The sequence below is a fragment of the Hyalella azteca genome, unplaced genomic scaffold (assembly GCF_000764305.2).
Source record: "Hyalella azteca isolate HAZT.00-mixed unplaced genomic scaffold, Hazt_2.0.2 contig9873, whole genome shotgun sequence".
Classification (NCBI taxonomy): Eukaryota; Metazoa; Arthropoda; class Malacostraca; order Amphipoda; family Hyalellidae; genus Hyalella; species Hyalella azteca.
In genome coordinates, this window is record NW_025939931.1 from 147,586 (window position 1) to 173,544 (window position 25,959).

The 25,959-nt window shown below is 37.7% G+C and overlaps 1 protein-coding gene across 1 annotated transcript in view; it reads right to left on the reverse strand.

The window, feature by feature from the left end:
- Window positions 1-17,780, reverse strand: part of LOC108670237 — an 85,613-nt gene extending 67,833 nt beyond the window's left edge. The window contains exon 1 of the mRNA XM_047882198.1: window positions 16,244-17,780. Within this exon, the coding sequence (XP_047738154.1) occupies window positions 16,244-17,510 (1,267 nt within the window). The 5' untranslated portion in view covers window positions 17,511-17,780. The remainder of the gene's footprint in view (window positions 1-16,243) is intronic.
- Between the last annotated feature and the right edge of the window lie 8,179 nt (window positions 17,781-25,959).

Genomic DNA, 25,959 nt, shown 5'->3' on the forward strand with positions numbered 1-25,959 from the left:
TGTGCTTTAATGTGCAGGATTATAAAATAACCAACTCAATAAAACACTCCGACAGAATAAATAAAGAACAATGGACGAATTAAAAGCTACACTCAAGAGATAGAAGAAAATACACGAGTAATATACGAGTCACTGTCTAAAACGTAATTAATAAAACTGAAATCATTTATCGTCAAGGATACGATAAAGAAAATCTTCAACCGGTAATGAATGTGCATGTATTTTTTAGTAATATATAGAATGCGGAATGCAGCAATGAAATTATACGAAATGAAAAAAAAAATGTTTCCCACTTTTCTTCCCAAACGGTATAATTCTATTTTTCAAGCATTTGGAAAATAACAGCAATGATGATTATTAATGTATTCGTCGACGAAGAGACGATTCCAGCATTTTTCACGTGAGCTATTTTGTTACTCATGTCGCTAATTAATGTCGATGAATGTCTTGCTCGAAATAATTGGACTTCCGTGTAGGCAACAAGTTAATAAATTTGCCCTAGTAACTTTTTTTAAGAACAAGTTAGAAGGTCGTGATGCTATCTACAATCTGGAAATTTCTCAACAAATGTAAGCGAAATTAAAGAAAAAAAAATTCCACAACATTTCAAATGCACGAGTCAATCATTATATGCATGTGCATGGAATTAATAATTTACTTAAAATTCCCTCAATGCATTCTCAGTGATTTTGATTAGATACTAATAATCTTTATGATTTCAGAAATTTAGCAGGGATTTCTTGCAAACTTTCGGGCATTGATGATGTTTTTTCCACGTATATCTTGTTTCAATCAGTGCAATGTTGATTTTATTCTTGTTGAGTTCATTTTTTTACGTGATCTATAGTCAGAAGTTTGATGGGCAGCTAGTAATAGAGTATGTATTTGGTAACATTATGTTTTCTTATCAATATCGCATTATCATTTAACAGTCATGTAACGCCTTTCTCGCCCGTTAGCTTGTAGGGACATTAACTAGGGAAATTTTTTGTCATTTCTCCGATTTTGTCGTTCACTTTTACGTGCTGTGTACTCTAATGTGAAAGTAAGGACAACGAAAGATAATAATAGGTATCCAACATATTTCATTTTGACCGTCATTTGAAGCGCAAAATCACTATGTGTATGGTCGAAAATTTCTTGAAACCGCTGCAATTGAATCAAATACAAATAAAATAACACGTAGCCTACGAATTTAATCTCGACCGTCATTTGAGGCATTAAATCACGATAGGTACGGTACAAAATTTGGTCACAAGAAATGTAGAAATGAAAAAAAGGCACGTCGTAGACCTCCCAAGCTAGTCGTAGCACACGGACCACTAATGAAAAGTCTGATGGCTGCGAAAACTAATAACAGTTATTTGCCCGTGTTGATATATGCTTTGGTAGGAGCGGGCCTGAGAGACGGAAGGGAATTAAAAATTTAGGGAAAGGCGCCTTAGGTGCGATTAGGAAATGCTTACAATTTCCCGCAATAACAGATCACTCCTTCAATATTCATTTATGAACATCAAATTTAAGAATGCGAGTTAAACAATTATAATTACAGTTAGCAAATCAATAGTTCCTTGTCTGGCAATCCAGAATTCAACCAATATAAATGCAAAATAAAATACTATCTACACCCGTTTACGGGTTTTAAAAACGCGCATAAAGAGGTTAATGCTTGAAACTTCAACTCATGCATACTAAAATAGCGAGTCGTGTATTTCAGATTTTCAAAGTGGCAGCCGAGGAAGGTAATTTTTCGGAGGTATATAATAATTCAGGTGAAGGAGTGTTTGTGAGTCCCCCAACGAGGCTATTAGCGCCACGTTAATGAGCAAAACGATCTTTCTATTTCACGCTAATGCTTTCTCATCCACCTGAACTTGAACTTCAAAATGCCTACTCTTTCCTGGACCTTTCTTTACTAAAAATAAGCATTATTGAAAATATAGTTACCCAGGAAAATAATCATGAAAACACTAGTAAAATTACAATGTAATACAATGTATTTCAACAGGAAAAAAACCAAGGCATCGACAGTATTTCAGAACATCAACTACGCTGCATGGAACATGATTATCATCAACATGCGCATCAACATGCATTCCATAATTCTGAGAGCTGCATTTGAATGATATCGATCGATTGAAGTATTGAAAATATGATAACGCTAACACACCTGAGATGCACGGAATGAAACTCTCTGAGTAGGAGAGGCTAAACTATTTTAAAAATTCATTTAAACTCAACTAGGCACAGAAACTTCCACCTATTTAGACGTGACGCGGCAACTGAATAAAACATTCAATAGGAGAAGCAAGGACATTTTCCAACATAATTCATTAGGTGTCTAGCAGCAAAGTTGTTAAAGGGTTAGGTATTGTGGGGTCAGTCGCCGTACCCGACAACGACTAAGCCTTCTTTCGTAATTACTCGTCTAGCCCAAGATGGCAGGCCTAGAATTTATCTATCAAGACGGCATGATGCTGTACGTGCTTTCCCACACTACGCCCTCTTGTAAATTCAAAATTATTCAACATAAGGAAGCTACTTAATGTTTTACAACAAAGGCGGCAACAGATGGAAGCATCGCCCATTGGAAGATGACGAGAGAGCCGCACACTTAGCTAGCCATAACCTTTGATGGATTGTGCAATGCCAACCGATACAAGAGTTGACTGACAATGACGGCACGTAAAAAGTTCTCCAAGCAGGATCAACTTCAGGCAACACAAGGCTCCAAGTAAATGTGAATGCAAACTTTTTTCTTTGCTCAAAACATCTACGATAGAGCGATATTATTAGGCATGCATTCGTCTATTTTAAGCTCACAGGTTCGCAAATACAAAAATCTAATTTATCTGATATTCCACCATAGGTGAACAACTTTATAGTATCTAAAACCTAGTTTCGATAGATGAGACAGAGGATACGATCTTGTCAATCAATCGCGATCTAATTAAACATAATATTCCGTTCATTATATAATGTCGGAAAACTATTCCAACATAAGCCGCATTAACTGTCGTATGCCGTAACTGTAATATAACCTACTGTCATTTCTAGTTGAAGCCACTTTAAATGTTGGTCTCAAATCCATGCGTACAGGCAGGAATGCTGATCAACCACTTTATGGATATCGAACTATCAATGCACTACAATACCTTGTGGATATCGAACTACATTGATAGCCCCTATTGAACTACAGGATGCCGACATAGACACATAGGACTCTGTAGTTTATATGTAGGATATGAAGTTCATACCAATATTGGCACCCGCAGCACGAAGTTCATTGGCCCGAAAGCCTTACGCGTTCCTGCGTGTGCTCATTAAAATACCAACTAATGGATAAGCTCAACAAACTGGTCTACGAGCTCACGGAAGCGTTCAAAAGACTTTTCTTTTAGTTCACAGTTGGGTTCAGAACTCTAGAGCTTGGAACATCCATCTCAGGCAACGTCAAAACCAGTGATCAAAGTATGGCTTCAACACACAACCGAAAAACCATGGGCGCAGACTCTTCCATATGGGCGTTTGTTCCACCAATTTAATTGGTTACGGTGTCTACACTGTACTCACTGTACAAGGATCGATACCTGAAAGCCAGAGGAAGCTAAATGGATTCAGCATCAAAAACGATCCTAGTTACGGTCAGTCTGGCATGCAATAGATTCATGAAGATAGATGGCGAAATGAATCAACCGAGTACAAGACTCATGAACCGTTGAAAGTTTAATGATATAGAAGGTGCAGCTAAAACACCGGCAATGTCGCCGCGATCAACGGCTAGCTTTATATGAACTTGCGAATCTAATCAGTATAGGTACATATTGATCTCAGCATCTCACGAGGAAATTTTTTTAATAGCTTACTTTTTTTCCAAACTATAGAAAAATAGTGGAAGCCCGAGGCCCTTTGGCAACAAAGTTCAGGGTTGCTGAGGAAATTCAAACTGCACAATATAAAAGTATTAACTACAAAGTCGCCTTTGCACGTTATTTTATCAGCAGTTCCGCCTGTTGGCGTGACACTAAAGTCAGTGAAAAATACAAGGGAGCACTCGGAACTCCAGCAGGTCATAATCAGGTGCGTTAATCATGGGTGGGTTGATGGGCGTTGGCTCCTGATCGCATCAGAAGACGGGCTCATCTGCAATTTTGATAGGCTTTCAGAGGAGCTCAATACGAGGCGAGAAAGCTTGTACGTCTCGCACCTTTAGCAAAGGCATTCCACCAGAAATCCAAGCACAAATTATGAGAAAACTGATGAGTAGGGGAGGGAAAACTTCGAATGTGATGAACGACAAATGATGGTAAACGTAAGAAATGTCCTCTAATTCGAGGATAAAATTGCCGAATAATGCGCACATGAATACTGTCATTCAATCACACAGCAAGAAAAAACATAATTTCATAAATTGCACCCTCGATAAGGTTCGCCGATGCATGCTCATTAAGTAAATCGTTCACTAATTGCAAGCTTGGATATATATAGATTACCAAGAAATTTGAAAGCCACGTGCAAAAAAAAAAACATTTCTGCAAGAGCTCCATTTTAATCCCGTTATCAGACAATCAGATAATCTTGACACGCAAAGTGATTCCCGGAACAATATATCGGATAATCTTTAATTTGAAAGTGAATAACAGCAGCAGTCTGGTCACAGGTTCCGCAATGCGGCGCGCTTTCACAAAAAGCTGAGCCACAAAGGACCGATGTCACTGTAAACAAAAACTATGCATGAATGCAATGCACGCGAGTTCTAGAGCAGCAGCTGCAGCTTCAGCGCTCCATGAAAGGTATCCAGCGGAACATAAATCGAACTTACATTCAACTCGGGTTACAATCGCCAAATTATAAGCGATAAAATGTCGAGAGATCACATCAACAAATTCATGAGATTAGACGCGGCTGGCCTTGGGCTTAGCAAGCACATACGCCCTTGTAACGGATCGTCCAACAACGAAAAATTGTGCCAAAAATTTGTCTCAAAATTTAAACTTGAAAATTGTAAAGCCACATTTACGGCATTCGTTTTGGTAGCGCGAAAAAGTACATATGTATACATGCAGGGGAAAAGGCAATTATCTTGGTTAAAGTTGGAAAAATTCTATTGCAAAGAGATACATGCGCGATCTAAAGTTGTGTACAGAAGCCAATAACAGTAAGTGTAAAAAGAAGTGAATGAAGAAATATTGATCAAAAGTTAATGGAATATGAGCTTGGAATAAATAAGCAAAAACTTGTGTGCCTTTCTGGTTAGTTGTTAGAATGTTTCTGACTTACGTATGTCTAAGTAAAAATTTATACGAGATTCAAGCACATGTTCATTGTCAGCAAGAACGATCAGGGCCAGCGCTATGCGATAGTGCTTGACTTGCGTAACGCGATCCAGATGCCGGTGCTGGCAATAGACAGCGCACTGTCTGGCTGTCCGAGAGCAGCTATAGACAGGCTTACTACACAGGATCTCTGTTAATGTACGTGAGAACACCGTCAAGATAATAAGAAACTGAATAACAGGATACAAACTGGAGAAAGATGATAAAACCTACATAGGTTCACAGCTAAAAAATATTTATAAAAATTCTGGTTTGAGGTGAAAATAGAAACCATTCGATTTTTACAAATAGAGACGATCTACAAAATAGCAAGAAATAGTTGTTGAAGTTATTAACGTTTATCAGAATTATTTGTCCCCTTTAAAAAAACGATTTGACACAATATAATAAGGAGTAACATTTGTAACTGTTACGAATCAAGCGATTGCAATTAAGTATTTCTCTCCATGTCAAACGTGGGAAGTCAATTGGAAAATTACTAATTCCTTGGTATAGAGAACCAATGGGCTGCGTTTCATTTATTTTAAATGGCGAGGTTATAACTACAAGAGATAAAATTTAAAAATTTACGTCATACTGAAATGATTACCAAGAATTCAAGGGACCTTTTTAAATATTTTTAAGTTTATAATCGTAAAGTCGCTTTAAGGCTGATGCATGTCGGGATGCCTAAAATGCTAAATTGATCAGGATGTAACAACAACTACAATGATGAATTTCATAAAAATCATACAATTTTCTATGTAGACAATAATGAAGCGCGCATAACAATTAAAAACGTGCCTGGTGCAAAAGATAAATATATATAGCAGCTCGCCCGATACCTGTTTGGGCGATCTTCGTGACTGAAGCATCAATATTTGAACGTGCACTGCGAACCTGGCTTTTGGGCATCATGAAACCTTTATATAATTCATGAAAAGCACTAAGTTGTATCGACCACAGCTGATTTTCTCTCCGGTTGGCGTGTGTCCAGGCTTCACCTCACGAGAGACTGATCATCACAAGCCCCATGTTTCTCTTTCGACATGACGCCACGGGGAGCCGGCGCGGAGCTAGCAGACGACACACAAGCGCGGCCTAAAGCTGTTGTCAGTACCAGAGATGTTCGTGAAACTCTCTCACTCGCAACGTATGCAAATGCATTTAGTAGTTATGATCACAGTAATCTGCTTTGACACATAATGCATGAAAAAAGCCCTCTCACTTTAAGTGATCGAATGAAATACTTATACATTCAACGCATACATACGTACATGATTTGTTTCACACAGGACGTGAAATCGTTCCACAAAGGCATTTCTTACCGACGGTACCGGTACTGCCATTCATAGAGTGCACTATTATTATTAATGTAGACGAGGTATTCAGGAAATGTTTCTCAGTACAGGTTTAACAAGTAATACCTTTAAAATAAAGGCTGATGTCACCCATCAACTCATTGGATTAGGTAATTATGAATAGACAATCAAACAGTTCGCACTCGGGATTTGTGAAAACGTTCCAATGGCAAACAACTAATAACTGCGTTAACGTTTATGGTGTTAAATGGAGGAAGCAAAACAACCTAAAACGACGCCGAAATTTTATGTCTAACACATCATGCCGGCCAATGGTTGAGTCTGAGCAATTACAACATCAAGAGAATGCGTAAGCAGCGTTTGAAGCAAGGTCTTATATCCCATAGAAAATACCGCGTGAATTAATCCATGTCGTATGAATAACACGAAAGCTTATTCAAACATGAACGTAAGTGCACATGAAGACCAGGCGCGCGTGACCTATCAAGGTATCTCAGGCGGCGGGCCTCGCTTCAAATACAAAGCTTAGCGACGAAGCCTACAACTCCGCTCACGAAATGAGACTCGTTGGAAATCTCCGGCGAAGCTTACGAGATGATTACTGTATTTGCGCTCAAGTTAAACATACGTCATCGCATAGGACGATTGTAAACATGGGGTTGTTTTACGCCGAAATAATGAATTTGGTGTGCACACGAGTAAATTCAAAACAAGATCTAATGAAATAATTCATTTTTTTAACATCAGACCTCTTAATTGAGCATTAGCAAGTGATAAATACACAAACTCATAGTCATTACCTTTAAATAAGAAAAATAATTTCGCGGGCCAACGCACGCTGCTTGTAAAATTTAACCAAGACGAATTCCCGTTGTCCAATACCTACCTCGTACAATCTCCATATCTGGCCTCTACATTGTAAATGGATACATTCTTCAAACAAATTCATTAAAAATGAACATAAAAAACTAATAAATAAACTCAGGGTCTAAAACTGATGTGTCACGAATTTCCTACGCCGACAGGAAGGACGCAGCAATAAAGTGGACGTGTTTGATGTCGTGGCTCATGCAAGCCGCAATGCAGGTGGCGGTAGGAGTTCTGACGTCGGCAGTTCTGATGCAGCATAGACGATCAAGGCATCGGTGAACGCAACTCGTCTCTCCTCGTGAAGTGAATGAAAAAAATGGTTGTATTTACTTGGTTCCTGGATTATTACATACTACAAGTGAACGTTTTTAAATCTCATCGAATTCGTTGCTGCAGCATAGACGATCAAGGCATCGGTGAACGCAACTCGTCTCTCCTCGTGAAGTGAATGCAAAAAATAGTTGTTTTTACTTGGTTCCTGGATTATTACTACACGTGAACGTTTTTAGATCTCATCGAATTCGTATTCAGGGAATTCAAGTGCTAAAAATATTAAAGATTGTCACCTGGTAAAGAGATCTAAGATATTATAACAATTTTCATCTAGTTTTATCACTAGTAATTAAAAGATGTGTAAACCATTTCACCAATCGGCCAGAAGAGAACTAGAATACCGGATGCCAAGCACCAAACTCTATTACCAGCGCATAAAATGTAACGATATCACGGTCTTCCATGTATAAGTTATGCGTGATATCGCCAGCACACGCAATATCGCTACTAAAGTTAGAGCGACCGCAACGTTCAGGAATGCAAGGGCATGTCATGAGAAGGAAGCTGAATATTATCTATGGATGAAATAATGTCGTTAACTGTGTTAAATCTTATACGGTATGTTGAATTGCGAATTGGCAGCGAAGTATATATTAATAAATCGTGTAGGTACTACTCAATAAACTAAACTTACTAAAGTACCTACTAAAGTCGTTCGACGTGTCGTGTACTAAAGTCGTGTACTAAAGTCGTTCGACGATGAGACGCTATACTTCTGAACAATCATAGTCCGTAACAATTACAAAGAAAGACATTGAGAAAACTTACCTACCTTACAAAATGAATTTGAATCCACTCGTTGAAATTTAATGTGTCTCGTAATAGCGATCGCAATGGGGGCAAATATTACATTATATATATTTTAACGTAATTTTTTATGAAATCGTATTAAAAATTCAGGTCAACCTAACCAACATTCGGTTCAATACTCAACAGTCTCGGAAATCTGAAACTATGAGAAATTGGAGACCCAGAAATTATGCACAAACTTTACACCAAATAACATGACAATAAAATGGACGCCAAGTTGAGGTCACACGACAGGTTTGATAAATGAATTGAAGGGTGGCAGAGTTAGGACGCTGCGGCGGTCTCGCACGCTCGTCAAACCCAATTAAGAAGATTGACAGACATCCAGTTCGGCCCACAATCGCTGCATCATTCCTTCTTTAAGGCCGTAAATGCAAGCCTTGTAATCTAGCAATCTTCCGGCCCACCCAAAAATTACTACGAAAGCTTCCTCGCCCAGTCATTATTCACACAAATTATCTTTTTACTGCAAGTAGGAAGAGTCACACGCCCAGAGGGTTCAATTTTCGCGTAGCCTAAGTAGTTTCCGCGGCGACAGTACCCAAAAAAATAAATAGTTATAAATAACACGCATTCGTTCATTTAACTTGTAAATATAAAAAGCCAATCTTGATCAATTTACGAGTTCATAATCGTAAGTGATCGCAATTAATTAATTTATGCGTAAATTCAATCAGCTAAAGTTCAAATGGAAAATCATACCTGAAAAATTCATATCAACACTCATAAAAAGAGTGAAAATAAATGCAGCACTTGGGACGTTTGTTGATCAAAAAAAAAAAAAACAAGCCACCCTCCCCCTCTCCAAAAAATGGTCTGAATTGGACATTAAAGCAAGAAATTATGTATAACTCTTTAAATCAAAGATCACAGCGTCGTTGATACCACGGACAAGAATACAGAAGAGAAAACCTGAGCTTAGACCGGCAATAGGAAATTAAGGCTTAAATTACGATCGAAAAAGGATACGACTTTTCTTCGGCGTTCAAATTACGATGTATTTAATGGCCCACACCGTTCCATTATCTCGCTAATAGACCACACCTTGAATAGAAGGAATTTTATGTAAACACTGGGGCAGGGAAGGCTGGGCTCTTTGGTACGCAACAGGTTTCTTATAAAGAAGATATCGAAACGTGAGATCTTTCAGGTCTTTCAGGATACAGCATAGTTCTGTCGTCTGTAGTTGAATGAGCTTCATTTTAAGAAATTCAAAGCCTCAATTATAAATAATATTAACAGACTGATTGGTATACTCAAGTTACATTATAAAAATGAGGAAGCAGTATCAAGGAACTTATTTTTACCGAATAATCACTTTTAAAAGAAGACACTCAAAAAAAGCCTACTGATTTACCAATAATTCAGCGTTTGTAGGCACAAGCATGCAGAACATAGGTATCAACAAGCCTTTCCCAGTGCCCTGACCCAAACGTATATATTATAGACACGTCCATAGAGAACGGCGTCAGTTGCACGCAAGCGCGGATCGCGCTTGCTCTATTCCCAGTTAATAAAATTCGCCAGCTACTAAGGCCTGTAAACACGTACTGAAAGAAAATTAAAGCTGCTTATTAAATCTGACTAAGTTCGATTTCATCGTAGTCGAAATGGACCATTTCTGAATTTGTTGCAAGATCGACGTGCTTAACGGCATTACATCAATTTAAGAACAAGTATTATTTACCGGTATTTGGCTTTGTCATAGTAGTCATGCTGATTAAAAATTAATTAAATCACATAAAAAAACAAATAACTTGTCTTAAATTATTGTTTCGAAAATTTCAGTTTGTCCACACGATTGAATCAGTGAAAACTAAAGGCAATTCAGTGGAATTCCGAAATCTATAGAAGTGTAGTAAGCAAATATAATGAGCTATACATTCACACCATCCAATTTAATACAACACCGGAAAACATTAAAATGCAAACTGTATCGATTAACAACCAACCGAAATTACGTCACCAACCGACATAAATCAATTTTCACATCCGAAACATTCATTGAATAGCCGACAGAGGAAGCGACAACAACGCGGTCCGATCGACCAGAGAATGAAGGTAGAAGAGGAGCAGACCAATCGCGTAACTCTAAGCGATACTGAAGTTCAATTGTGCGTTGGTCACGCAGCACATGAGTTACTGACACATCCGAAACATTCATTGAATAGCCGACAGAGGAAGCGACAACAACGCGGTCCGATCGACCAGAGAATGAAGGTAGAAGAGGAGTAGACCAATCGCGTAACTCTAAGCGATACTGAAGTTCAATTGTGCGTTGGTCACGCAGCACATGAGTTACTGTGACGAAAATAAATAAGCCACAGAGTGAGCATGGTCTCTTCATCAGCAGCCAATACAAGGGAGGCACGAGGGTCAGAGGAACAGATGCAGGCAACTCACACTTGCCTTCGGATCAATTGCGTTCCACTATGTGACAAAGGCGACGGGAAGAAGTTGTTACTTCTATATTAATAAGATCCAAACCGTCAGAATAAATCAAACTTCATCTTTGAGGCAATCTACAGCAACCCAAGTATAATTATGAGGTTCAGAGACTATAAAAACGGCGGTATATATATTCTATATCAGTCATCGACGCTGGTACATTTGTATTTTACTTTCAGAGAAACGAAAATAATGAGATTAATTCGACTCATAGATTGGCTTTGAATGAAAAAAAAATACGAACAGCCAAAGAGCTAAAAGCCAAAGAGCTAAATTTGTAAACGGTTTCATGAGGAATTTTAGAACGATGCATGCCGGAACCGTCATATGATGGACGGCTGTTAGCTGTAAGCCATTTCATTCGAAATACAAAGCTAGACAATTACGGACAGTTGCCGAGGGGGTGTTAAGTCACAATGGAAATTACCAGCAGGAGAAATGGCCCGCTACAATGACAAGAGCTCATTCACAGGCACGCTTGCCAGTTTGCTTCTCGTGCCGCAAAAATTATCACGCAAGTTCAGAAGCAGCGGTCGCGCGGCGAACGCCACCGCATTCTTCCTATTCTGCTGACTACGGGGAACCTCAATGCTGGCCAATGCATGGGAGTATATTTCAGTGGAGTGAAATTTATAGCATCTACCAATTCTTCAATAGATGAATATCGCAAACGGAGCCTGAAATTAGATCCTATATTTCATTTGCGGCGTGATTGATAGCAATCTTCAAATACCATATCAACAGACGAAAATCACTCACAGCAGCCTAATGTTCCAGACTTCCAGAGATGTAGCAGGGAACTGAGGGAAGATTTACACTAGTACACTCTTTCTTCCCTGACAGGGATTTTCTTCCATATTGTGGTTTAAATAATTTTCTAATTTCAGGTCAAAAGAAAGGTAATATGAGCCTATAACAGCGTCCGGATTTCATTTTCAAGCAAGTAATTTGAATGAAACGGAATTCAAGATTCACAATAGACAACGCAGCGTTTCAAACAAATCTTGCGCTGTTCCCAGTTTCTTCCAGATTACGAAGATTCTCAATAATGTTCATTAGAATGACAAAATTGGGAGTTCGTTACACAGACGAACTTCAGCTACTCAAACCATAGTATAGAAACCACAGCAACTTTCAATAATTCGTGAATTAAATCAAATTTATAACAGCCGAAAATTGGACTATGAGTAGCAGGCAAATCAGAGCATTCGGCAGTTAAACTGTCTTTAACCGAAAACGGCAGTTAAAGTTCCCGAGCTCACTAGCTCAAGAGGACTTTATTAATAAGGTTCAACATAACATTTACAACTATATCAAGACCACCTAAAAATTTTAACAAAAATCTCCGCAGGGGAATCTATGAGATTTTGTTAAGTTTACAGGGAATTGAAGAATCGCAATGAATGAATGATGAGCATCTTCTAATTCAAGCAAACGTGTAAGTGGCACGTCTGTTCAGTCGTAAGCATGAAAATTGTTTTGCTTCTGATAGTCCAACTTACCACCGTTGCTTGATCCTTGAACGTCATAAAATCCTTTACGGCCCATCGTGATGAGATTTGGATTCTAGGCACGATCTTCGGATGTCCTCGACGATTATTAGCTCTCCGACCTAGCGTTTTAAGTCTCCAAATTTCAAAGACAATACCATTTACACAATTCACGGTCTCTGCAGAACGGAATGTGCTTCAGAGCAAACAAACATTGGTAGTAAAGCTGATCTAATAGGTTAATGACAACCTAATAAAGAGACGCAAAAATGCCCACACGATCTCTACCGGCAAGGAGACACCACAAGCATTACTGAGCACAACACAGCACCTCCTACCACACTCAGAGTCAATGTTGCACTGCCGCCATCGCGCGCTCGCGCAGCCGCGGCGGCGAACGGTGTTTCTGCGGGTTGCGCCGGGCGTTTCCGAATGTTCAAATCAACCATGAATGATAATATAATTTGACACGACACGCATTCTATGTAAATTTCGACACAGACTAGTCGCTAGACGTACATTTTTTTCAGAAGCCATCTCATGCCATTTTCGCCCGTGCTTTACTGTCTCTCGACACTTTTTCTTCCTTATAACTTCGTTGTTGCTGTTGGAGCCTTCTTTAGTCCCAGCTGGAACTCTTCAAGATTGCTTATAAGCTATTCTCCGTTACTTTTTCAGACCTACTTCACATCTTAAGGAGCAATCCATAATATAATAGGGGACTATCTTCTTGTCTAGACGGTTCAGTAAACTTTCATAATTAATTCGGTAGCCTTTCAAAGAATTTATTCGGTGGTATGTTTAAAGCTACTTTACCAGTGGCGGACATCACCAAGCGTTCAAGCCATTCAGCCAGGACCATATTGAGTTAAATACCGCGACTACTAAGCGTTCAATTCAGCATTCATTAAGGTGGCTTAAATGGGCATGATGGTGAAATAAAAGGCCACGGACAATTACAAATAACAGCAGTGATTACCTTTGGAATTTAATAAGCGCATGCATTGCAGACTGATAAATCTTTAAATGACATGCTTTACGAGCATTAAAGACCGTTGGTCTAATACGGATCTTACAGAAACTGTTCATGGAGCATATATACACAATGAGACCACTCCAGGGCATCTGACGGCATAACATGAACAAAGGAAGAGTGTACATTATTATTCATGGCGAGCTTTGTAGGTTTCCAAAGAGAATTGATTGATTGCTCGAACCTCCCTGCAAAATTACTCAGAACGGCCACCAGGAGAGTGCTGTGGTCTCTTCATCTCGGAGCAATCACTGAGGATAAGAAATTTACAATGCTTCGTAACCTAAAAACAGCTATTCCGGTCTTTTAATTCTTATGAATTTTAGACAGATCAATACAACTATTCCTGAAGCTTCGAAGCCAAGATGCCTAGCAAGCTTAAACTAAAACCAGCAAAACTCAATGTTACTAAACCGCCACCAGAAGCAAAGTGGCCTGACTTTCGTGCTTGAAGTTCCTGAATGAAGGGTGTCTGTGTTCGAGTTTATCTTGACAAGCCGACAATAAGGTCTTAAAGTACTCATTATGATACGCTCAGCACTCGCTCTATACACTCACATACCACTCATACATCTACACACGCCACTCATAGAGTCATAGTCATACAGCATACACACCATTCATACAGCGTGCACGCACCCCTCATACACCATACACGCACCACTAATACACCATACAAACACCACTCATGCACCAAACACGCACCACTCATACACCATACACGCACCGCTCATACAGCACACACACACCTCTCATACACCACACACACGCCACTAATACACCACCCACACACACGCCACTCATACACCATACACACACCACTCATACACCATACACACGCCACTCATACACCACACACACACCACTCATACATCATACACACACCACTCATACACCATACACGCACCAGTGCACCACTCATACACCATACACGCGCCACTCTGACATGTTGATTGCTTTAACAAACTTTCACCCACACGGAAAATATCACGCATCGCTAATATAATTTCAATATACGTAATATAAAAATAAGATGAGACTTCCATGTATTTAAATTTTATATTTATATAAAAAGGCATAAGTAAATATTTCAAGATTCTTTCAGCCATGCTCGCATTGAACACATTTATCATTTAGATATAATTGTTTGGAATTTACTTTAACTGAAACCTGATGCAACCCGTGCATCGATTAAAAAAATTCGTCACTGAGAAAATAATATCCTCTGTTCTTTAATAATATTAAGACACAGCAATGGTCAAGTAGCTTCTTACCTTTCAGATGTTTATGCCACAAAATTACAACAATGAACACCTCATCAATGTGAAAGAAAACAATAAAATTATATCTTTTAATAATAAAAAAATAACAAATTTTATAACCGTCAGCATAACTGCCAGCCAAACAAATCATATTTTTCCAAAGTCAGCAGAAGTCTAAGTTGTTAATGCCGCTTCACTCACCTCTTTTCACTCGACGAATGACGGCTTGTACAGAGAAGAAAAAAATGTAAAATTAAGTCACATTATTCAGCAAATACATTACATCCAAAGTGTTTGATGTCTGTGCTTTCATTGTCTATTCGCCACAAGGAGAAAATGGACGAAAAAATAATTTCATCTTTCTTTTAATTTAAATTACGAAAGAAATGTTTAATTATAAAACTGATAGTCCCAACATCTTGGGTCACAATAAATCCTAATTTTATTTATTATTTTATTATAAAGTCAGGAATATCAAACTCGGGCATACTGCAAACATAACACATTATATCTAAACAAAATCACTGAAGATCTGTAATGCACAATGTCAATGAACAACTTTACAGCTATACAATTACCATTCGAATTTAAAAGTATCACGATTCGTTATTAGTCTCGCCTATAATGTTAAATCTACGATTTCAGCTCGAATACTTAGCAATAATGACGAATTTTACTCACAGTTCTATTTTGAATGAATAAAATGAACGAAAATTCAAAAAATAAAAAATAGGCCTTGAAGGAATAAATGAAGCAATAAACATTGCAAGTGACAAGAGAAATATCATTCAATATTTTATAACGCAAATTTTGGGTGAATTTGATTGAAGTAAAGCAGGAATCCCCTTTGAAAGTTGAGCCGCGAGGATAATTTCTGTGCAAAAAGTAAAATTGTATGCCAATTAACGTTTTCTTTTTTTTCTTGCGCAGAGAAAACAGTTTTTGTAGGTATACTGAACTATTTATTCTGACTTCGTCGAACGTAAATTGTAAACACTGAAATATATATCACATTATCACTAAATTTATTTGTAAAAAATACTAGCAAATAACAAGATATCGAATTACACAAGCTATAAATATATTCATTTGAAAACGATAAAATTTAAGAACTAACATACGAGCTTCAATTTAAACTCTTGAGTTAGGTCAACAGTCAATACTTATTTTCAAAGCTTCTTTTCAGCAGAAGACGTTAAACCCTGACAGATTATACGTTTCGTATTACTGATAGGAGTTTTAATGAGAACATGCCGAAATCTAATTGATTTATTCTTGCGTCCAGAAGAACGACTGATAGTCCGAAGGATATTTGGGGAATTGAAGCCATTGTTAAAGCATTTTCGAAATAGAAACATACCTTTTGCGTAGCTGGCCCCTTGAGCATGTGAAGGAGGAAATGAAGAGCGATTCCCAGGAATTAGTGACTCATGCTCAGGATAAAGGAAGTTAGAAAAGCCTCGAATGCCGCCCGAGTCAAGTATACCTCGCAGGCTACCAGAGTCTAGCCCGACAGAACCACTTCCGTCGGTGGTGTACCCACCCTCGCTGTCAGCAGGCCGGTATCCTCCACGGTAGTCGTAATGGTAGTCTTCTGCTGTACGGTAACGAAGTTTGGGGCTCATGGAATAGCGAGCCTGTGGGTCCCTCAATGGTGGAGTATGCAGGGGAGGAGTGTGGTTGGAGATAGGTCGGAATGGAGGCGTGTTGGTACATCTTGTAGGAGTTGGTCTAAGAGGAGATGCTTGACTTTGGCGCAGTGGTGGCGTGGCAGAATGCAGCGACGGAGGAGTCATAGATTGCCGAGATGGAGGAGTATTACAGTTGCTTGGTCGGTCCAAAGACTCACGGCTGATCCGCAAATCGACAGGTGATGTGCCGAAATTGCGAGAAAATCCAGACAGACTTTGATCTCGAGGGAGTGTTTGCTCCCTAGTTAAAGCTGTCTCTCTAAGACCCACACTTCGAGATATGTCCAAAAGATCACTTTTAGTTGCACTGCTTGAATAATCTCGAAAGTTGTTTTCTACGAATTCCCCAGAGGAAGCACTTGGATAATTATTCCTTTCATGATAAGTTTTGCCATTGAGGCCACTTTTGTTTGTGGAAGGAAACTCGTTAGCTAAGTAACTAGGGTTCCTAGCTATTACATCACAGTTTCGAGAGTTGAGCAAGTTTCTACTCAGAGTTCCTGGATATGCATATTTACCTAAGTAACTATTGCTCTCAGGAGCAAGATTGTCGTAGTCTCTGTGCGTCAGCTCACGCGTGTCATTCATTGTTGGACGTCGATAGGAATAGTACGGCGGAGGGGAGTTCTTATCAAGTTGCAAAACATTAGCTAATTCTTGGAAGGTCGTGGACCCAGATATTTGGCTTCTGCCATTCAAATAATTACTCGGAGGCTGCTTGTACCTCCCTATTGTATTAGTGTGATACTTGTCAGACGATGGCCTGTAATCTTCAGAGGCGTATCGGTGAGGACCTGAAGCGGCGGGGTACGGAGGCGGCGGCTCCTGCTGTTGGTATGATACATGAGGGCTTTCGTTGGCCTGGAGTCCAGGGTAAGCAGGAGGAGGTCGAGTCAGAGAAGAGTTGAGGCTACTGAAGTCACTGAAGTAACTCATCCTTTATGAGATGGTCCTCAGCGACGAATAAGGAATTTGCGCCGCATCATGATGCGGTCGAGACATTCAGTGGCGTCCGCTAGATAGTCGGGAAGCATTCCACATGCGTGGGTCCTGAAAAAAAAAAGAAATTTATCAAGCCGGTCGTCCTCACGCGCAGTTCCCTAGAAATTAATAAATAGAATGCATAGATTAGAAGGTGTAGTAAAACATGTCAGCACATCTTACAAAAAAGAAAAAAAAAATCCTATAAGTATCTTGGTTTTCTGATAGCCAAGTATCTTTCGTTCAACTAAAATAGTTAGAATTAAAGTAAAAAAATGGGTTTTCATCAATTTATCTACATACAAAAAATATAACTCATAAAAACATTCAGTTCAATAAATGCCCAAAAAACGTCAGAAAGGACTTAGGGAAATACGAATCGTGGACGAAGAACTTATGTGGGCTCTGGAGCTCAAGAAATGGACGGAAAGCTGCTTTCAATGTTTGACAATAGAAAAAAAGACCGCACAGAAAGACCTGCAATCGGAAAGTGCGCATTTCTGATCATAAGACTGGCAAGCAGCATTGGCATGGAACTGATAGTACGGCAAACCTGAATCTAAATAATGATGAATTTTTCATTAAAATATATTTAAAAAGAGGAGTCTGAAAATTATACTTCAACTATTTCCTGGTAAAAATAACGCTTAATGCAGGATAAACATCGGGTTTTCGAGTAGAAAATGTTGATAGAAACTTTCGGGATTTCCTCGGGAACACATAACTTTTTACCATGACGAAAGCTCGGGAAAAAGGCAGCTTTTAAACAATGAGATGCTTTAGGAAAGTATTATGAGCAAATAGTTTTGTGATGTTTGGACTCATTTAATGAAGCCTTGTAATGGCTGTTCAAATAGTGCGGACGTCGTTTAATTTAACCGAAGAGTTGACGCAACCAAAAGATTCTTGAATCGAGGAAAATAGAGAAATTGCTCTGGATTGATTACAGAAAATCGTAAGATAACAGTAAAAGGAGTAAACTTCGGGATGATATGCAAAAAACTCAATTAAATAATAAGCAAAAAAAATTATAACTGTATCAGTTTCTTCCCGAGTGGCATGTCTTTTACGCTGCAGTTTGCATGAAGTGAAACCAAAAATCTCATGTTAGGGGTACACGCAAAAATGAATAATTGCTGAAGTGGTTGTATGCATTTTGGAACAATGAATTGAATACTATTTGTTTGGTTTGTTTGGTTAGAATAGACGAAGCAACGTAAATACTAAACGATTTTTGCTTCAAAATTCTTTGCAACAGAACGATTCGGTGTTGTGGTGGAAAAAAAAACGTACGCCGCAGCAAGGGGACACTAATTGAGCGTCTCGGCAAACACTGCAGTCGGGGGAGAGGCAATGGTGACTTTTGCTGTTGTCCATTGAAAATAAAGGTCAGATTGAATTGTTTCTGGCCTCCAATGTAAAGCGGCTGGCCGACTATTATTTTCATGATGGATTCCAAAGACGTAGAACGAACTTGGATGAATTTAGAAATTTTCAAGTATACATTTTATAATTATTGATGGAGGTACATATTAAATTTAATAGTTTGGTGAGATACTCGTACTTTCAATACGAATTAACTATAAAAAATGAAGTATTTTTCAATAAAAAATAAGATTTTTAGTATAGAAAAGTAGGAATTTCACAAACTACACATAAGATTTTGTAATACTTGTTTTTAGCTCTCCTCCGCACTCGCGAGCATTGCAACTGAGGGCGTTTGTATTTAGATTTGAGCTGTTGAAGACGTTGCTTGTGGAACACAATCGTACAACACAGCTATGGGAAACAAGAATGTGTGCTGTCCTTCATGATACGATTGGCCTCCATGCCTGATTGTTTTCGAGTCTCACCGAAAATTTGTGTCTCGCAGATCGACTGCGTCCTTCAGCAAAAATATGAAAATTAATTAAATCAAGTGACTTTAGATAAGCGAGGGAAAATTATAATATTAATGTAAAATTTTTTAAAAATTACACTTGAAAATTAGCCCGCAATATAAAGATTTCGTTCTAAAAAGGTAGACTGAAAATCAGATAGTTTCATACGTTTGAAAATCATGAAATGATCTTGATTTATGAGAAAATTTCCACGAAGCTTCTACACGCAAACCTACGAAAGTTCTAAAACTCAAATCTAAGATTCCATTATATTATTAAGGTTGGAAGAGACGAAGCGAGGGATCTGCTAAATAATGTACAGCACTTACAGTCCTGACGCGAACTTAAAGTGGCACAGTTGCAGTATCATTTTCACATGCACCGCACCCAAGATTTTCAAGATAAATCAAGTGTCCGCATTATACTGCACGTACTTGCACTTGAACGGACGCCGGAACTTTGAGGATCTTAGAAATGACTAATAACATCGCTTGATATAATCTTGATGCAATCAAGTCGCTTGACTCTGTAGGGATATTTTTAAAGGGGAACGCTGGAAAATTCTAGAATTAATTATTTTCATAGTACATGCGTAGTTGTTCGTATGCAAGGTCTCGTAGAGCGATGCATGCCATGAAATATCTTCACTAATTAATTAATCATTTTTTATTCCCTATAACTAATATCGCAAACAATTTAATATATACATTAAAGTTTTCACAAATAACATTATTATTAGCGCTTTGATCTTTTTACACATTCACTCGCAAGTGGCTGACGAAATTTCAATCAACAATCAATGTAATTTTCGATCTAGCCTTCAGGTAGAATTTTCGGATGGTACAGCGGCGATCGAAACCCATCATAATATAGATCGGCTGATCAAGTCATGAGCAACCAACAGCCAGGCCGGGGCTACCGTTCTCATAAAAATGCATGGAAAAACGAAGCCAATGCTCAGAAGACCACTCAGCAACAGCTAAACGCAGCTCAAGCTCGCTATATGCTGATTACGAGACTCTAAATAAAGATTTGATATCGACACGCATCGATGGTGCATTGCAGCACCCTGGCTGAGCTCAGCGTTTAGCCAGGGAAACCGTTGATTGCATTTATAGAATGGAAGCGTGACGAATTTTACCCTCGATCTAAATGTGATCGTAAAATTGCAATTGAATGCTCGCTGAAAATTGCGATTTTTTAATAGGTCGTTTTGACTCGAACTTTGTTATTTTGTTATACTATATAATTTGTTACATTATAATACCCATCTAACTCTTCCATGGATTACATATATTTTTTACAACACATTGAAAGCTGGACTGTCGAAAAAGCTGGACTGTCACAGATTTCTTATCACTCGTGGGAAGTTGGCCCAATCTCAGCCAGTCATGATCTCCAAGTTAAATGTTGCTAAACTGAATCTGACAATTTGCACACAATTTGATCTGACAATTTGAATCTGACAATTTGAAAACACAATTTGCTTCATGGGACTCCAATTTGACAATTTTTCTGCTTAACGTTAAGAATATTGCGAACCTGCTTAATGTATGCAATTTTGTTTCACTAACAATGAATATTTAGTTTTAATTTACTAAAAATTTTTATAGTTAGAATTACTTCGTCGCGTCACTTTGAGAGTCGTCCACTTTGTCGTCACCCAAGCGCATAACATATGAAGCTTAAAAACAAGTTAAATAACAATCTGTAATCTCAAGTTATGAGCCAGCGAGCCACTTCCTCCGTCATTAAGGTAGAATTTATTAAGAGGCAATTTTTTAGTATAGAAAAGTTACTTTCGCAGGAATATAATTTATTATAAATTACTTTCGCAGGCAATTTTTTAGTATCGAAAAGTTACTTTCGCAGGAATATAATTAACAACATGACCTCAATTATGCTATGGCCCGTAAAGAATCTTAGCTACGGAATATATAAAAATTGTTCATGTAGACATCGAGGAAAAAATCTAATGCCTCGTCGCGTTTTGGACAACCGAAAAATACCGCTTATTTGAGTTCTGCATTGATACCAGTTTTTAGCACACAAAAATACCTTCCACGTACAATTACCGTCCTATCCTAATTTAAAGACCAATCTACAATTCATCAAGTTGTTTCTATTTAGGTTTAAAATTAAATTTATTATGCTTGAAGTCATGTTAACAAAATACCTTCCACATTACCTTCCTATCCTAATTTAAAGACCAATCTACAATTCATCAAGTTGTTTCTATTTAGGTTTAAAATTAAATTTATTATGCTTGAAGTCATGATAACAAAATACCTTTCACATTACCTTCCAATCCTAATTTAAAAACCAATTTACAATGCATCAAGTTGTTTCTAATTAGGTTTAAACTTAAATTTATAATGCTCGAAGTCATGTTAGAACATTGATTTCGCTAATTTCAGTCTTTCGCAAAGTTTATGAAAAGAAAGGCTAGAGAAAAACGTTATAACTGGACACGCGCAACTGCATGAGGGCCCCCCTTTGAATTCATTAGTGGACATTTGAAAACTCATCTGCGATTCTAATTAAAAAAAGTGAGTCGGGTACTGTACAGAGAATGTCGAAATTAATTCAACCGCTGGTGAACCCAGAGTATATAGTTCTGGAAAGATGTTGAGCTAGTATCCTATTAATTCAATAGATGACGTTGATTCTTTTCAATTACATATATACAAGATGAGAAAGTAAGAAGCAGTTTCAGAATTGTATTATTGATACTATAATGTAATGTAAACCTTTGTGAATATATCTGAATACGATAGATATTGTGAATAGACAAGAATATCCTCACTTAATTTCGTTTAATTTGTGCAGACCAATTGGAATTCTATAAGATAGAAGGTTTTAGCCGCAGGACAGTCGTTAGACGCATAAATCTTTCCTTGCACGATAACAATAATTAAAGAGAGCGCACAAATAGAGTTAATACAGAAATTTCACAGGGAGTAAAATTTTACACGTTCGAATCAAAACAAAGGAATTGCTATAGATTAGGTGTAAACACGAAGAATATTCCGCAGTCAGGTACCAAACTCAATCATAATCCTACGAAAACGATCCCAAAGTTCCACAGGATAATAATTGCTACACGTCGAGCACTTATAAGCAGCTAACATCAGAAGCTAAACTTGAATAAAGTTTCTTGATTCACTCTTCGGCTTCACGTAAAGGAGAAATTGGACAACTTCTCTGAGCTGCGCCACTGCAAAGCAATAAATCTCGAGCAGAGAAGAAAAAAGTTGAAAATTTTCCGGTAGCGTTCAGTGCATCGCACGTCGCAAGGGCCGCTGCAGCTAGAATGATTGAGACGTTCAAGTTGTCGGACAGACGCTATTTCTTGCAAGACAGTCGAGCGCAGGTGCCCCGAGGCACGCGGCTAATTCCACGCGATCAGCCTTAACAGACAATTGAGTCTAACAGCAGACAAAAAAAACCTAAGGTAGATTCTCAAATAAGAAAAATTTTTGTCTCGAAACAAAAGTACCTACCTACTACAGAAAAGCTTGGGTATTACCATTTGAAATGCTATAGTACGTAAATGTCGTGCCAAAATCGCGGAATTACCGATTCTATGGAATCGGCAGACAGTTTGCCGAATCTGTGGAATCAGCATTTTGTTGCTGATTCAGAAAATAGGAGAGTTGGAGTTACAACATAAATCGACAGTTAGACTTAGAGTTAGAAAAGGTTAGGTCAAGTTCAGTCAAGTTCCAGTATATTTAAATATTAAAAAAATAACTTGGCTAACTGACCTAACCTCATATTCCTATATAGTATAGAAATAATTCGGTAAACTGGCTGCCGATTCCATAGAATCGGCAATTCCGCGATTTTGGCACGATATATAGAACATCAATTAGGTATCTCTTAGACGCAGGACGACATATGATCACAAGCGTAGTGAATTAGATAGCAAGATTAAAATTTTGTCAGACAAGTCCATAAACACTCAAATTTTTTCATTTAATAATTATTAATCTTTGCCAAAGAAAATAGCGCAACGTTCCAGAAAGTGCAGGATTGATAGTCAAAGAATAACTCGTCAATTAATAAATATATATAATTCGAACAATTAATGAATTTTAACCGACAAATTCATTAATTTTTCCATCAGGTAAAAGTTAGTCAAGAAAAATTATGTCATATCAATATTATTTTAACAAACTCAGGTATCAAAAATTATAATTTTTCAAAACCAAGAAAAATGGTCCCCATTACGCTACTAAGAAGGCTAAACAAGCCTTCTGACAACAGGAAAAGTTCCCTAATGGCCGCCTCAGTGCGATTATAAAACCATCGTCATTCAAAGTAGATATAAGGATAAAATGAAAATTATCATAAACGTTGAAAAAAGGCAATCATTTTGCCCCATTTTGGAAAACTTTAACAAGTTTCGTTTTTGTCATTAAAAGAGAAAGAAACTATAATGTTCTCTGATGAATTAACTAATTCCAATAATATTCCTTAAAGAAGAATTGCGATTTATAGTTTATATGAACAATTGCTTAAAATTACGTGGAAAAATTTACCATTCGAGGACAGTTCTACGTTTAAATTTTTTTCAATATTTCAATACGTGCTCCAATCAAATCAAATAAACTAGACTCAAATTTCCTAAATTTTAGTTTGATCTCAAACTTAGTGCAATATTAGATCATGAATTTAAGATTAATTTCCCAAGCAATGCCAACTCACGCGTCACTTTCTAGCTCGTTGAAAACAACAATGGCTTAGCTTGTAAGCCTTTAATAACTAATTTTTGACGTGGTTTACGACACCACATAAATGAGACACAATGAGGGCATATTCAATAGGAGCATTAAAAATGCGAGGCTCGAAGGCTGTTCGAACAAAGCAGGGATTAGTGATTATAGTATTCAGTGCAGGCTTAGGGCATCACGGAAATCACCATAGAAACTATAACTAAAAGTTACCGAGATGAAATTAATTTTGTTTTAGTTTTGCAGACGGAAAGAAAAATGAGCATAGGTATCTAGTCGAAAACTTTTAATAGCACTACAAGGTAACCGAAACTATTCAATCAACATAAAATTCCAAAGCGCATATAATCACACAAATTACCAGAACTTTCAAACCTACATTCACGATGAAAAGTTTTACAATTCTCTCATTTTATCTAGAAAATTATTGTCTTGCAGTGAAAAATTTATAATTAGAACTAGAACTGCCTGAAGCTGTATTATGGACAGCGACGTGGCTTTCAGAACTTTGAACCAGCATTAATTTTAGCCAAAATCAGGCTCTAAACTACCTCGTTTATTCATGCAGAGCCACCGTCTGCCTCGGCTTAGAACTTCATTACTGCGAAGCTCCTGCAAAACCACGAAAATTGGATAGGAAATGAGTGGGGCCTTATTTTTACGAGAGCTGGAAATGAATTAAGTTGAAAATTTTCAGCATAAAATCTTATACCTTTTATCAAATCATATTATATAATATGAAATTTTTGCATCTTTCGACGAAGAATGAGATTTTTCTTGTATTATTAACATGATTTTCATCCAGGAAATGAGAAGAGCGACAAGGCAAAAAATTTTGAATTGCCATAAATTTGCCCTAAAAATCAATTGATGCTGTTCCATAATAAATCTAATTAAAAACTCTCCTGAGGTGATTCAGAGCAGCGACAGCGATTTTTAAAACAACCGTCAGTCGCATCTATGATTAAACGAAGCCAATCAAAGAACAAAAACTGACATGTGAAGTCCGAACTTTCCAGCCACTCGTTAATTTTTTTTTTAATTTGTGAGTTCCAGACGGAAAAATGAGAAGCAGCGACTCGTATTTCAATTAATGGGTTTCTTGGATGGTTAACAGGTTAAATATTTTTACTCTATTAAGAGACATGAAAAAATGTAATTTTATTTCAAATGTTAGAATTTAATTAAAGTATTGAGATTTGTGGCCGCGAAGTTAACAATGGCGGTAAAGATTAGACGCGATAACATCGGCCTGCGGATGAAGATAGACTATGACAAACGAGGTTAGCCCTTGACACGGTCTTGTGGTAAGAACAGCATAAAAATGTATATCAAAACTGTGTGGAAGAAAGAGAACATTTCTTTCTATCTCGCGCATTTTTATTCAGAATAAAGGCTACATTTTCGTTAATCCTATCCTAAAAGAATCAGAAATCATTTTGAAATTTTCACCAAAGTCCAGGAGCGAAAAATTCGTACGATAATATAAAAAAAATTGAAATAAAAAAATACTTTATTGCCCTGAGGTCAGACGTGTTTTAAAAATATCTGAGCTAAATTAATAGAATGTGATGACCCTAATCCACGGTTAAGAGTTAAATGAATCATGAAAAGATGTGTTTAACAATATCTCAACTCTATTTAAAATGAAAAACTCCGGAAGAAAAAATTTAAAATGAATCATGTAAAAAAATCTGAGTGTTCTAAAAATCCATGAAATGCTTCATCGTCGTGACGTCAATGCGTCGTCCGTCAGTTTAAAGTCTGCTTAACATGCAAGACGAGTGA